The sequence below is a fragment of the Populus euphratica genome, unplaced genomic scaffold, assembly GCF_000495115.2.
Source record: "Populus euphratica unplaced genomic scaffold, PopEup_1.0 scaffold33.1, whole genome shotgun sequence".
NCBI lineage: Eukaryota > Viridiplantae > Streptophyta > Magnoliopsida > Malpighiales > Salicaceae > Populus > Populus euphratica.
The window spans coordinates 767,243-781,405 of NW_011499906.1; the positions used below are offsets into that span (position 1 = coordinate 767,243).

Consider the following 14,163-nt stretch of genomic DNA (forward strand, 5'->3'; position numbering starts at 1 on the left):
GAAAAAATTAATTATTTAAAAAAATATAAAATATAACTTTACAATTATTGTTTTTAATAGTAGTTGCAGATATAATTGATATTAAAAAACATAATTATTAGCTACCGCTATTTACATATTCAAACAAAAATATTTTTTAAAACTATATTATTTTTTTAAAATTTTTACCTCAAAAAAAAAAAACCACTTACCACTTCACCAATTGCTTATTCTTATGTTTGACTTTTCATTAATTAAGTCACTCTTCAATCTAATCAAGCCACATGTTTTTTGACTACCAAAAGTCTTTTGACCCCCGCCTCCCATTTGTACACGTGTACAGAATACAGTCCATACGATCACTCGAGCATTTCATGCATCTACTACGTGTATGGCCTAGATCCCCCATATGCATCATTCCCTCTGCTTCCCAGCAAGACCGAGTAATCCTCCTCTTCTCTCCCTCTCTCCCTCTCCCTCAACTCTCTCTCTACAAGCTCTGCAAAAAGAAAGAAACCCAGACCAGAATCACGGAATTCATCGAAAATGATTTTTAAGTAGAATTAAAAAAAGCCCATTATCTTTTTCCAATCCATGGCAGAAAATGCAGCCGCTTCGCCTAAACCTCTCCCTTCTCAGAATACAGTAATAGACCCATCGTCACAAGCAGCAACCTTAATGAACACTAACACGACAACCTTAACACAGACACAAACACCAAACGTATCCAATTTACCTCAAAACACACAAATCTCTTCCTCTTCTTCACTTGAACACTCCCAAATCCCTGCTTCACCTTCTCTCCCGTCGCAGCAGCAGCAGCAGAATGTCACAGCAATGTCAGGATATCAAATCCAACAAACCCTTCAAAGATCTCCTTCTATGTCGCGCTTGAGTCAAATTAACCAACAACAACCGAACCAATACGGTGGCGTTTTGAGGCAGCAACAGCAGCAGGGCCTGTATGGGCAGATGAATTTTGGCGGGTCTACTTCAATTCAACCGAATTCACAGCAGAATCAACAACTGGTTGGGGTAAATCCGTCTCGCTCAGCACTTCTAGGCCAAACTGGGCACCTTCCTATGTTGACCGGGACAGCTGCCGCCGCCGCTCAGTTGAACTTGCCCTCCCAGTTGCTGGCTTCAGTATGTTTTTGATTGCTCTAAAAGTTCTCAAAGTTATAGTGTTTTGCTTACAAAGTTGCTGTTTTGGTTAATTGGCTTGTACTGTTAGTGTAATCTGTGCTTTTGAAAAAGTTTGTTAGCCTTAGTAAGAATTTTTGGATTGTGCTTGTGTCAATCAATTTATAAATTATTGCTATTTGGGGTTTGAAATCTATTTATTGCACTACACACAAGTGATAAACTACTTGAAAGTTTTTCAAAGGTATAGAAAAGTCATTTTTGTGTGATAATCAATTGACAGTATATCACAGTTTAAATACTTACATTTTTAAAAGGATATCCAATTATATAGGATTTCTGAGCTGAATGAATTGAATTCAGCGGGTGATAATCTCAAAAATGGTGTGCTTCTTCTTTAATCATTACATGATTGAATAGTTGATTGGATCAATAGAATCTGTGGTTCAGTCTCATGCTCATTATGCAACGCATTTGTGATTGAGCTAGCAAAATAATTTAATGATCATACTAGCTATTTTTTTCTAAATTAAGTGTACTCTTGGATGTAGCCAAGGCAGAAAGCTGGGTTAGTTCAAGGGTCTCAGTTCCATCCTGGTAATTCTCCGGGGCAGTCTTTGCAGGGGATACAAGCAATGGGAGTGATGGGATCACTAAATATGGGTTCACAAATAAGACCTAATGGGGCACTCACATATGCTCAACAGCGAATAAATGCAGGGTCAATGAGGCAGCAACTTGTGCAACAAAATCCGCTCACCTCTCAGGTTTGAGTTTCTCTGATCACATCACCTCCTTATCTTTCTGGTAACTGGATTTGGTGACTCTAGTTTCTGTAAAGCTTGGGCTCAAGTTTTTTAATTAAAAAATGAGGTTATTAGTCAAAATTTGTTTGTCTAGTTTTTGCTAGCAAGTCCCATTTCTCTGAAGAACCATATTGTATGAGTGGTGTTTTGTTATAAAGGGTGGTTTTCCAACCTTAGCTCTCTCTAATGCTTTTGCAATTTTGTTTTAGTATTTGTCATCGTTTGTAGTTCTGCAATTATATTTGATAAGCATAAATGGAGTGATTGTGAGAAGCAATGTGCACTCTCATGTTACTTGGTTCTTGCACTTACATGTGGATAAGCACATGCCTCTTTTGATGAATTGGTTATTTTTATTTTAATTATTTTTTTAATTTGAGCGCTGAGTGAATACATCAGCACATTACTGCTAATTGTAGCCATTGGGCTTTCCTAGAATCAAGCAATCTTCTTTTCTATGATCAAGTATTCTATCCTTTGTTTTTCAGTAAGCACAGAAAAATGTCAACTGATCATTGTACTTTTAGTTTTGTTGGTGGAACGTGAAACTTTTGCTATCATTTGCATTACATTTGATTTGTGTGCATGATCATCTCTCTGAAACTGCAGGTTCAAAGCCTACAAAGGACACCATCAATGGCATATATGAATCCTCAGATGTCAGGGCTGGCTCAGAATGCACAGCCAACTATGATGCAGAACTCTCTGTCACAGCAACAGTGGTTGAAGCAAATGCCAACATTGTCTGGTTCTGCCTCGCATTCGTTCCATCTTCAACAGAGGCAATCACAGGCTCTCATACAGCAGCAATTGGCTTCATCTGGTCAGCTGCACCAGAATTTGATGGCACAACAGTTATCCCAATTGGTACAGCAGCAGCCCCAAATGGGACACCAACAACTTCATCAGCAGAAGCAGCAACTACTACAGCAACAGCAACAGCAGCAGCAGCAGCAGCAACAACAATTGCAACAAGTGCAACAAGTGCCTCTGCATCAGCAGCAGCAACAACATCAACAACAACAGCAATCTCCAAGGATGCCAGGACCCACAGGCCAGAAATCTCTTAGCTTGACAGGATCACAGCCAGATGCAACAGCATCTGGTACAACTACACCAGGGGGAAGTTCAAGCCAAGGAACAGAAGCAACAAATCAACTTCTTGGGAAGAGAAAGATACAAGACTTGGTTTCACAGGTCTTTCCAGCATTTCACTTTGTTTTCTCTGTTCCTTTTCTTTTAGCTTTATACCATGTTCTTTTTTGGTTTCCAATTCTTCATGATAAATGTGCCATATTGTTCATCTTTTGGTATTCAGGTGGATTCACATGGAAAGCTAGATCCTGATGTTGAAGAACTTTTTCTGGAAATTGCTGACGACTTTATTGATTCTGTGAGGCTTGCTAACATATATAAAATTTTCTGCATAAGAGTGTGTGTGTGTGTTAGTGCGCCCATGCGCACAAGAATTCCTTAAGTTTTAAAGTTGTAGCCTGCTCCCGCCCTTCTCTCTCTCTTTCTCTCACACATGGCATGTTTCTGTGTTTTTTTTTGTGCTTCTATTTTCCAAAGTTTCACTGCAATAAGATTTTAAGTTTATATTCTTGCACATTTTTTTTTTATTCTGCATTTATATGGATATTTCTATTGAGTTCATGATTGAGTGTGAGGTTTTTACTTTTAATGAAGGTTTGAATGCAAGTGGTAATTTTAGCCTAGTGTGAGGCCAGGGCAGGCACCAGATATTTTTCTAGATTTTCAATTGTTGCAGTTGCTTGGTTGTAGATGCACTTAGGAAGATCTTACTGTTATAGACTGTTGAAGTTTAACCATGGTAGGTTTCAGAAGAATTTCCCTTTTGGCCATCCTTTCCTTGACTTCATTCCAATCAACAAAGAATTTACTCGTAGTTAAGTATGAAGGACCGTTGACTGGTGCAATGGTAAAACATTTTGACTTGCAAACAAGAGGTTGCAAGTTAAAAGTTGAGAGGGTCCACTTATTGCAAAAATGATGGAGGGTATATTATCTCCAAATTAACCTTAGTGGGAAATGGAATATGATCAGACTGAAACCTTCTCTAGTGTTGTTAATTTCCTAGTTGCATGAAGGTCCCTTATGGATATATTCGATGTAAAACTTGATGGTTTGAGTATCAGAAAAATGAAAAGCTTGTTTTCGATGTCATCATATGTCACCTTCGATGAGAACCTCTATAAATGCATGCACAATTTCCCTAATTTTTTGCATGAAAACTTCCACAGTAATTCTTCTGCTGCATAACTTTCTTCATTGTATTGCTCAACTGTTCTTGTACAGCCTCTCACTTTAGTGTGAAATTTGATTTGGTCAACTGCTCAGGTTTTGTGGTGGAGTATGAAAACAGTGGCCTGGTACACATACATTCATTTTGATACGTAGACTACTCAAATCCTGCGTGGTTTATTCTTTCTGTTCTAATGGTCCTAAACACCCTAACATTAGTGGAAGAAGTGTTCTTTTGTCCATGGATTAGTGGTATATCAGGTTCATTCAGGAGACAAAATAAAATTAAGCTTGGATAAATTATAAATCATTTAGGAATAGGATAAATAGGTTAACAAATTAAAGATTGCCAGATTTTTTGCCCTTTCAGTTGGATTTGTTCTATCCCGAGAAATGTTAACCCATAAATCATGGTATTTTTATCATTAATAATTGCATACATGATCATGTTATTACCGTCTAACTTGTCCATCAAATATTCTGCAATAATATACGCGGAGGATGAATTAAATCCTTTTCTTTCAAATTTTTCATTAATATACTTATTTTTGCTAAAATGCAGGTGACCACATTTGCTTGCAGTTTGGCTAAGCATCGGAAATCTTCAACTTTAGAGTCCAAGGATATAATGCTTCACTTAGGTTCGTGCTTCAACATATAGTAGACTACTGTTATGTGATGCACAGATTTAGTCGTTGATTTTATAAAATGCTCTTATGGATTAGAGCAATAATGATAGTAGACTATCTGATTTAAAAAATTGGAGCAGCACAAGTGGTTGTGGAATATGCATGGTAAGAAATGAGTGAACTCCAGTTGCTGTAACGCTTAGCATTGGTTTCATTTAATCTGTCAGACATCATTGTTATCAAATCTGCTTTTGTTTTTTAACACATTTTTTTTGGCTTCTAATCTATATTCAGAAGTCACGATGCATCTTTGCTTAGATGTGTAGCGAAATACTTTTGTTCAGCTGACTGAAATTTAGGTTCTGCCAAGGATGTTATAGTTAAAACTGTCTTTTAAAAATTAATTATTGTGAAAAAATCTGATTAATTTTGATTTGTTATCCTTTATGCATCATATATAAAGGGTAGGTTGTTGATGAAACATTGGCTTAAATCACATTACTTGAGTGTAAAAACTAGAAGTAGCTGAAATTACCTTGGCCCCTTGGATACAGTTATGATCATGCAATCGATCATACAATTTGGAATCTGTCCCCACTAGCCTGCTAACTACTAACTTCTAACGTTAAATCCCTGACTATCTAACCTCTGATGGTGGGCTGTAGTGTTCTATCTAGTGCAGAAAAATAATAAATAAATAGATAGATAAATAGTTATAGCACATAATGCATTATAGTTGATAAAATCAATATAACAATGATATCGGTAAATTTGCGTTTGCTGTCTTATTTTGGAGTGAGGCAAAACAAGTTTTTGATGAGTATGATGCTTGAAAACTGTGTAGAGAAAAACTGGCATTTAACCATCCCTGGATTTTCAACGGAAGAGCAGAAGCACCAAAAAAGACCTGTAAGTATCTGGGATATTTTTTATTATGATATCTTTTTTTTTATTTTAATCAAAGTCAAATAACTTTATTAAGATGAAGTACAATCTAAGCTGGATGAATCTGATGGAAGTCCAAAATTTTAATCTACAGTTCTTTTTATGAACTTTTAAAATTTAGTAGTGTAAAATATCATACAAATTATGAAGCTTTCAATTTTTTATTCTAGAACTTCATTTGATTTTATCATATAGACCAATATAATCCTTTAGCCAATCCTGTCTTCCCCCACGAAAACTCAATCTCACACACACATCTCTACAGGTGATCATGTTGGCCATTCTTGTACCACTATGCAAAAATTCATTAATATTTTATGCAAAATACAGTTCAAGAGATCCAATTTGACCCTGGGTTTAAAATATGCAGTTGCCTAGCGATCTCCACAAGAAGCGTCTTGATATGGTAACCATAATCTCCAGATATCCCCCCCCCCCCCGCCCTATATTTCTTTCTTACCTGAAGCTTCTACTTTCACTCTCAATGTTGTTTCAGATTCGTGCATTGATGGAGTCCTCTCAATCTGAAGGAAATAATATCAACCCTAAAGAGATGTTAAGACAAGGGCTTGGCAACCCAGTTGTTACTAATCATTTGATAAGACCTTCACCAAGTTCAGAGCAGATGGTTTCACAGTCAACTGGTTCTCCAATGGTGCAGCAGATTACACGGTTTTAATTGATATAGGTTTTTGTTTCTGATATGGACTCCATATTGTTGAATTTAACTCGCTATACTTTGCTGGTGAGAATTTAATGTTTTATATAATATGTAGTTATCTACCACAAAAAAAGGGGGAGGGGGTGGGTGTGGGGGCCTTCCTGCCATGCATTTATACATCCATAGTTTGGATGGACTACATGCACTGAAATAAAAGAATTAATGTCAATTTAGAGTATGAGATTTACAGTAAAGGCAGATTGGAGATTGTTTTGGAGTCTGGAGGGAAGAGGTTACTATGTGGTGTTTGGGGTGGGGGCTGTTCTATGATGTCCTTTCAATGTCGGTCAAGGTTGGTATATAGCTTGCTAAGAATGCAGGCAAGTGATGTCTAGTCGCCTCGGATTGTTCTAACGACTAGAACCAAACACGGGTCCAGAAAGAAAACCAGTGCAAAAAATCATTATGGAATTTGTGATATATTAGCATGGAAGGATGTTCCTTTTTTCATTAGTGTTACTGTGATTTTCTGATTTAATAGGATGCCTAAAATCATGTTAGTTTTGAATAATATGCATATTTCTTCTTCATCACCACCACCACTATTATTTTGGATTAGAACGTGAATTTGAATGTAAGAATTAGCTGCATTTTTCACAGATAAAATTTGGCATGTGAGAGAGATGGGTTTCATTTCTTGCGAGGTGCGTTACTGTTACTACATTTATCTAATACGTACTAACTTCACATGGTTTAAGGGCATGGTTTGACTAAATGGTATTTGCTATTTCTGCGAGCATTTTAGTACCTGTGTTCCTACTTTCCTAACCTTTTAATCACTTTGTTCCACAGCTTGGATTGGCAGAAGCAAAGCTTTAGTTGGATAGAACGCAAGCAAATCTGTAAATTATTTGCAGTGGTAGATTCTTAAATGGCGGCAGAGATTGCACCAGTGGACAGTCTAATTTATTATAGCTATTTTTTTTTTTTGGTTGTGTTTGATCATTTGATTTCGTGAATAGCATCACACATGATAATAGCTCGGCACAGTTCAAGGTCATGCAGCTCAGAGAGTGCAAATGGAGGTTCCAGTTGCCTGTCAAGCTTGTATTTTATTGGCAAATTCAATAACGCAGCTTGATATGAAAGCGAGTCCAAGAAGTGATTTCATAAAAGTCCCACACCGTTGGATTTGAGGCCTCACATGCAACTCGCGGTTGTGTTTTTTTTTTTCCTTTCCTTGTGGGGGTGGCCTTTGGGCACAAATGAGACGCCGAGACGGTGTAGGATTTATGTGAAATTTGTTCCTCTGCCTGCTTTCTTGCAAAAGGAGACTTCAACATTTATCAGGAAAGGCATTCTCTTAAATTCAGGATTTGGTGATCTTCTGTCTCATCACATTGTTGGGTTAATGCTTGCTTGTGGATGGCTTTAAACCACTCAATTTCGTCTGGATTGCATCTATTTTTCATGCATGTTCGAGGGGAAATATAGATCTGTTCAACTTTTAGATTGTGTTCTGGCAATTTTTCAAGATAGAAACGGAAATAGGAAGGACTGATAGATAAGATTAAGATATAAAAATAAATATATTTTTATAGTAGTTTTAGAATAAATTTATATTCTTTTAAAACAAAACATGAAGGACGAAAGAAATGTCTCATTTATATGTTTTTTTTTAATTAAATAGTAATTAAACGTTACCTCTTGATTTCTTTTTAAGTAAGATATCTTTTAGAAGTTTTATATTTAATTTAATTAACATAAATATGTAAAATAACCCAAAACTAGAAGCTGCATCAAGATGTTAATTTTGACCAAAAAAACTTAAAAATATGATCCAATACAAGTTGGGAAAAAAATTCATATAAATTTAGTTTCACTGAGCTTTCTTGGTGACTAATTCTAAATGGGATTACATGTAAAATAACACTCTATGGCCAAGTCAATATAATGTTTTAAGAGTGTTGTTTTCATGTATGGAGGAAATATGATTACATGGAGTAAGTGAGAATGATTCAAGATCATTTTCCTTATATATATATATATATATATATATATATATATATGTATGTGTTTATTTTTTATTTTCATAAAAAATACTATAAAAATTTATAATACAAAAATCAATATTTTCAATATTAATAATATTTTTTTAATTTTTTAATTATTTTATTAATAATATTAATTATTATAAAATAATAATATTTATAATACAAATAATACTATTCTTTATATGAATATTTAGAATTATAACAAAAATAATAATAATGTTATTTTTATTATAATTCAAAGTAGAGGGTTACGGGTTGGGTTTGTGGCCACACCTAAGGCGGTTGGGTTAGGCTGGGACCCAAGGGGATTAGGGCCTGTTGGGTTGGGTGGGGACCTAAAAGGGTTGCGTGTTGGGTCTGTGTTCGAATGTCCATGGCTGGACCCAAAATAGTTAGCGTTTAGGTTAGAGTCTGAGCCCATGGGGTTTGGAGCTTAAGTTCGTGCCTAGATCTAAAGAAATTAGGGTGGGGTCTATGCTCGGTACCAAAAGGGTTTATGTAGAGGTCCTTCGGAGTCTGGACCCATAGGGGTTGGGGGTAGGGTCTGCATATAGACCTAGAGGGGTTGGGGGTTAGGTCCATGTCTGTCCTCATCGGGTTGGGGTTTGGGTCCGGCATGAGGCTTGAGGGTTGGGTAGGGTCCCAAGGGGGTTGGGTACGTGGCTAAACCTAAGAGGGTTGCGGGTTGGGTTTAATATCAAAACCAAGTGGTTTGGGGGTTGGGTCCTAGTCTTGACCAAAGAGGGTTGAAGGATGGGTTAGGTCCATGTCTGGACCTAAACGGGTTGGGGTTTGGGTCCTTCTGAGTTCGAACCCAAGTGGGGTTGGGTTCACGTCCAGACCCAAGGTAGTTGGGTTTGTGTTCGAGCCTAAAAGGGTGGGGACTGTTCATGTCAGGATCTAAGTGGTTGGGGTCCTTAGCTGGACCCAAGAGGATTATGGTTTGGGTTCGTAGTTGCACTCAAGGTGGTTGGGTTCGGGTACGAGTACTTATAAAAGACCCTAGAAAAGTGGCTCTTAACGCTAGACCATTTAGCCTTGGGTCCTGATGCCAAACCCAAGGGCACTAGGCCTTGACGCTGGACCTAAGAGCATTGTGTCCTGTTATAGGAGCTAAGAGTATTGGGTTCGGATACAGGAACCAAGAAAATTGGGTTCTGATGTTGGACCTAAGAGCCCTGGGCCACGCCAGGGTTTGCAACTATGCGCATAGGCCAGACTCAGCGCACAAGCAAGGCAGGCCCATTGCCTGGTATCCCTACGTGTCGAGCGAGTTTGGCTCAACACCTGGGGCAAGCCAACCTTAATGCCACGTGGGCGCATGTGTTTGACCGAGTGCACAAGCAAGCCTTGCTCATGCCCAGGGCAAGCCAGCTCTAGCATCAGGTGTCCATATACAAGGTCTGCAACCCCATCAAAACTTGAGCTGATCATTTTCTCTCCAACTATCTTTTCAATGTCAATTGTATCCCAGCAAAAAGACAACCCCACTCCTCCCTTGCTGCTCTTGCAACTTTCTGTTGCAAGGGTTAGTCTAAGTAAACAGTAACAGGGGTACCGAGCCTTTTTAGTATATTGTATTATACATATATAGAAGTGGCTTCTTAGGTTTACCATCTTCTAATAACTTTATGAGTTATAACCATGTTATATAGGCTAGAGGTGTTAGTGTAGTGCACAATATCAACATTAATAATGAACTACAAAGAAGATGAAAAAAAAAGGTAGGCTTAATTAAGTTCGATTTGACCATGGTGAAATTGAACATAAAAAAAGTGTTACCCGAAGTCAAAATGGGTTCGATTGGGTTCAGTTTGATATGATCAAATCGATCTAAGAGTAGAGAACCAAGACCAATTAGGTTCGATTTGATTTGATAGGCTCATTTTGGGTGTAGTATAACCGTAGTCAAACCGACTGAAAACCCTTTGAACAAAGCCTACAAATAGGATTGGTTTGATTATAGTTAAACCAAACTAAAACCTTTTGAATTGAGCCAAAAAATAGGCTTGGTTTAGGTAAACTAGTCAAACTGAACCCAATATGAGATCTTAGGTTTGATTTGACCTAGTTAAACCAACCAAAAACTATTTGAACTGAGTCCAAAAATAAGCCTGTTGTTCTTGATTTAATTTAGTTAACCCGAGATAACATGTTTTGCACAAATTCATATCATATTTTTTTCTTATTCTTTTTAACATGTATCATCATTTTTCCAAACAAAATAATGCTTAACATGTAAGTCTGCAAAAGTGTTAGTAGATGGTAAATGTTTCATATGTTAGGTGTACTAAGTCACTGTACAGGGTCATGGTGAAGTGGAGAGAGTAGGACAATAGACGATACCATCTGATCTTACCATTCTCTCTCTAACATACAACTTACCAATCCTCAAGATTTCTATAAGCTCTTTATTTCTTGTTAAGTGTGAGATTTCAAGTCTGAGGAAAAATTCTTCTCTAGTTTTTTTCATTAATAAAAAGGCAACTTCTCCATTTTCACCACTTATTTATAATAACAAAAAACAACTATTAAATGACCTAGCCCAATAATCAAATAAAAGCCAAAACTTGGGCTCAACCAAACTGAACCTAATTTAGGTTTAGTTAATCGAGCCAGCTGGACCCACTTGATTTATTGGACCAAGTCTAAAAAAATTGAAGTATGGATGAACTTGGAAGAGAATAACATTATAGGCCCATTTGGTTTCGGTTGAACCCAAACTAGAGAAAAGAAAATTTAAACATGTAAACTTGATGAAGAATATCATGGAGACATTGCAAATACTTTAACCTTGGAGACTACCTTGGAGAAATAACCAAAACTTGGCTCAGCTAGTTAAGGCTAAACTAGGCCCATATGGGTTTGGTTGAACCCAAATTGGAGAAGTATAAAGAAAATTTAAACATGTGATCAACTTGGTGAGGAATAACATTGAGATTGTAAAGATACTCTTACCTTAGATTTTAACTTAATGAAATAACCTAAACTAGGTTCGGTTAGTCGAGATCAAGCTAGGCCTATTTTTATTTAGTTGAACCTAAATTAGAGAAGCATGAAGAAAGTTTAAACATGTCAAATGGTAAAGAATAACATGGAGACATTAGAGATAATTTCACTTAGGAGTTTAACTTGGAGAAATAACCAAAATTAGGTTCAGTTAGTTAAGACAAAATTAGGTTCAGTTAGTTAAGGCCAAGTTGGGCCCGTTTGGTTCAGTTGAACCTAAATTGAAAAAGTATGGAGAAAAATTAAACTAGTCATCTGGAAAAGAATAACATGGAGATATAATCTCAAAGACATTAAATACATAATAGAAAAAATATATCTTCTTATATATTTAATTGGAAAAATAATTGTTTAATAAGGAAGACTTATAGAGCCTTTTTGGTTTGGTTAAACCCAAACTGGAGAAGCATTGAAATAATTGTTATCTGATAACAAACTAGGCTTGCTTGAGCAAAGAAGTATTGAAATAATCATTATCTGAGGACAAATTATGCCTATTTAGGTTTAGTTGAGCTCAAAGTAGAGAAGCATACCATTTGGGTTTGGTTGAACACAAACTAGAGAGGTATTGGAGAAGTATTTAATTAGGGAAATAAATGCTTTGTTATCTGAGGACAAGCTGGGCCATTTGGGTTTGGTTGAGACCAAATTGAGTAATTAGTACCAAAACGTGTATTTTTATCAAGGTTTTATATCATCATTTTGCATTTGAAGTATCAATAATTCCTTAACTAAAGCATGTTTTATACTAACATATCTAATAATATAAGATACATTTAATTTATGATAAAACTTAGAAAAGAGATGCCGGTGCAGTCTAAACCAGAACACTATTTTGTAATTGGGTCATATCTAGAGTTGTAGATCTCAAATTTTGGTTTATTTTATATGAATGGAAAGGTAAGACATAGGCCTACAACTTTTATATGGAGCCCAAGATTTAAAAAGATCATTTTCAAGTCCAAATTATAGCAACAACAAAGAAGTTCGAATCTGTCCTACGACACGAGTACTGTTCAGTATTTGACCCATATCTGGAGTTTTAGAAGTTTAAATGACCTTAATTTTTTTGTTCTAGAAAGCTGAGACAATTTTCTACAACTTTCATGTTTTCAAGTGGTTCTAATTTTGACGTCATCAATGATGTTTTGGGTAGACAAGAGAATATAAAGATTGTCAACAAGTCAAGAGTTGGCCACATACTCATCAATTAGTCATCAAATCAATAGTTCCTAATTTTGGCCTATAAAAGGAGGCATTTTCCATGCATTTAGGTATCTTGGTTTCCAGATCAAGATCATACTCTTGCTTCTCTCTTTGTATTTTTTGTAATGTTTATGCTTTGCTTTCATTAATATCAAGTTTATGCCTTTCATTTCCTTTCATTTACTTAGTTAACTTTTTATCTTATTTATATTCTTATTTTGTTTATTTATTTTTCTTTATTTTTATTATGTTTAGCTAAGTTTATTATATACATAAATGCCTGATGAGATTTACAAGTATTAGCATTAATCGAATAAGATGACTAATATAATCATGTTAACAATTTATAATCTGATTGGAACCTTCTTTGTGTGTAGTTTTGAATTAAATAATAAGAGTTTATACTATACTTGTTTGACATACCATTAATGGAGCCTCTAACCTTGACATTTATTGTTATCATTGTTTAATCCTTACGTTAATCTTTCACCTCAAAGTTCTCATAAACTTTTTTCTTTTTCTTCTTGTTCTTTTTCTTTACTACTACTACTACTGCTATTTTTATTATTATTGTAATTATTGTTACTATTGTTGTTGTTATTATTATTATTATTTTAATAATGTTATCTATAATTTATAGAATTAACCTCCCTATGGTTCGATCCCGGTCTTGTCGGGTTATTTATTACTTCAACACTCCTACACTTGGGAGAAGACATCAATCTTTTGATCATGTCAAGTTTTTGACACCGTTACTAGGGAGGTAAGTTCTTGTACAAATTATAGTATTTATTTTATTTTATTTTTTTACTTTTCTTGTATATAACTTTTTTTTTCTCTTATTTTTTCTTCTTATTTTTTCTTCTTTCTTTTATTATATTCCTACATGTACATGAGAGTGTGGTCACGTACATTAAGTGGTAGACTTTGTGAGGTATTCTCATCATTTTCAGAAAATATATCTGAAGAAGATAATCAATCACTTCACAATAAGAATAATGAGAATAACTGTGTTAGAACACTTAGAGACCACATGAATTTCACAAGAACAAGTGCACTATCATGTATAATTTTTCCTCCTAATGCATCTCATTTTAATTTTAAGCTAGGCATTATTCAACTTTTACCTTCTTTCATGGCTTAGATTTAGAAAATTCATACTTGTATTTAAGGGAATTTGAGGAGGTTTGTAACACTTATAATGACTCAAATTTTAGCATGAACACTATCAGATTAAAACTTTTTCCTTTTTTATTAAAAGATAAAGCGAAAACATGGCTACAAAATTTGAGACCAGGATCCATTTGTGCTTAGGATAAAATGTAACAATAGTTTTTAAAGAAGTTTTTCATATCTCATAGAACAAACTCTTTCAAAAGACAAATCACCACTTTCACTCAAAAACCAAGAGAAACATTTTACTAATGTTAGGATAGGTATCGAGACTTGTTTAATACTTGCCTTCA

The 14,163-nt window shown here is 35.5% G+C and overlaps 1 protein-coding gene across 7 annotated transcripts; it reads left to right on the forward strand.

Annotated features, from left to right (window-relative positions):
* The first annotated feature begins 393 nt into the window (after positions 1 to 393).
* LOC105133413 (transcription initiation factor TFIID subunit 12b-like) lies at positions 394 to 7,867 on the forward strand. 7 transcript variants are annotated; one of them, XR_843801.1, is made up of 10 exons: positions 395 to 1,125; positions 1,674 to 1,889; positions 2,538 to 3,125; positions 3,247 to 3,321; positions 4,756 to 4,834; positions 5,667 to 5,731; positions 6,138 to 6,173; positions 6,264 to 6,455; positions 7,089 to 7,132; positions 7,281 to 7,867. XR_843801.1 is itself a non-coding variant. In XM_011037410.1 (9 exons), exons 1-9 carry the CDS (start codon positions 574 to 576, stop codon positions 6,444 to 6,446), a joined length of 1,755 nt encoding a protein of 584 aa, XP_011035712.1. In that variant the 5' UTR covers positions 394 to 573; the 3' UTR covers positions 6,447 to 7,823. The 7 variants fall into 7 exon arrangements, 4 of the variants coding, with proteins under 4 accessions (XP_011035712.1, XP_011035710.1, XP_011035711.1 ...); XM_011037410.1 differs by having other exon boundaries at positions 394 to 1,125; positions 2,538 to 2,885; positions 2,925 to 3,125; positions 6,264 to 7,823; XR_843800.1 differs by lacking the exon at positions 7,089 to 7,132 and having other exon boundaries at positions 6,264 to 6,512.
* The last annotated feature ends 6,296 nt before the right edge of the window (positions 7,868 to 14,163 follow it).

Excerpts from the sequence above, each read along its gene's own strand:
- LOC105133413 (XM_011037408.1), top strand. The coding sequence starts at position 574 with ATGGCAGAAAATGCAGCCGCTTCGCCTAAACCTCTCCCTTCTCAGAAT. Across the intron at positions 3,322-4,755 it reads CTGACGACTTTATTGATTCT|GTGACCACATTTGCTTGCAG; the intron begins GTGAGGCTTGCT and ends GCTAAAATGCAG. Across the intron at positions 4,835-5,666 it reads GGATATAATGCTTCACTTAG|AGAAAAACTGGCATTTAACC; the intron begins GTTCGTGCTTCA and ends AAAACTGTGTAG.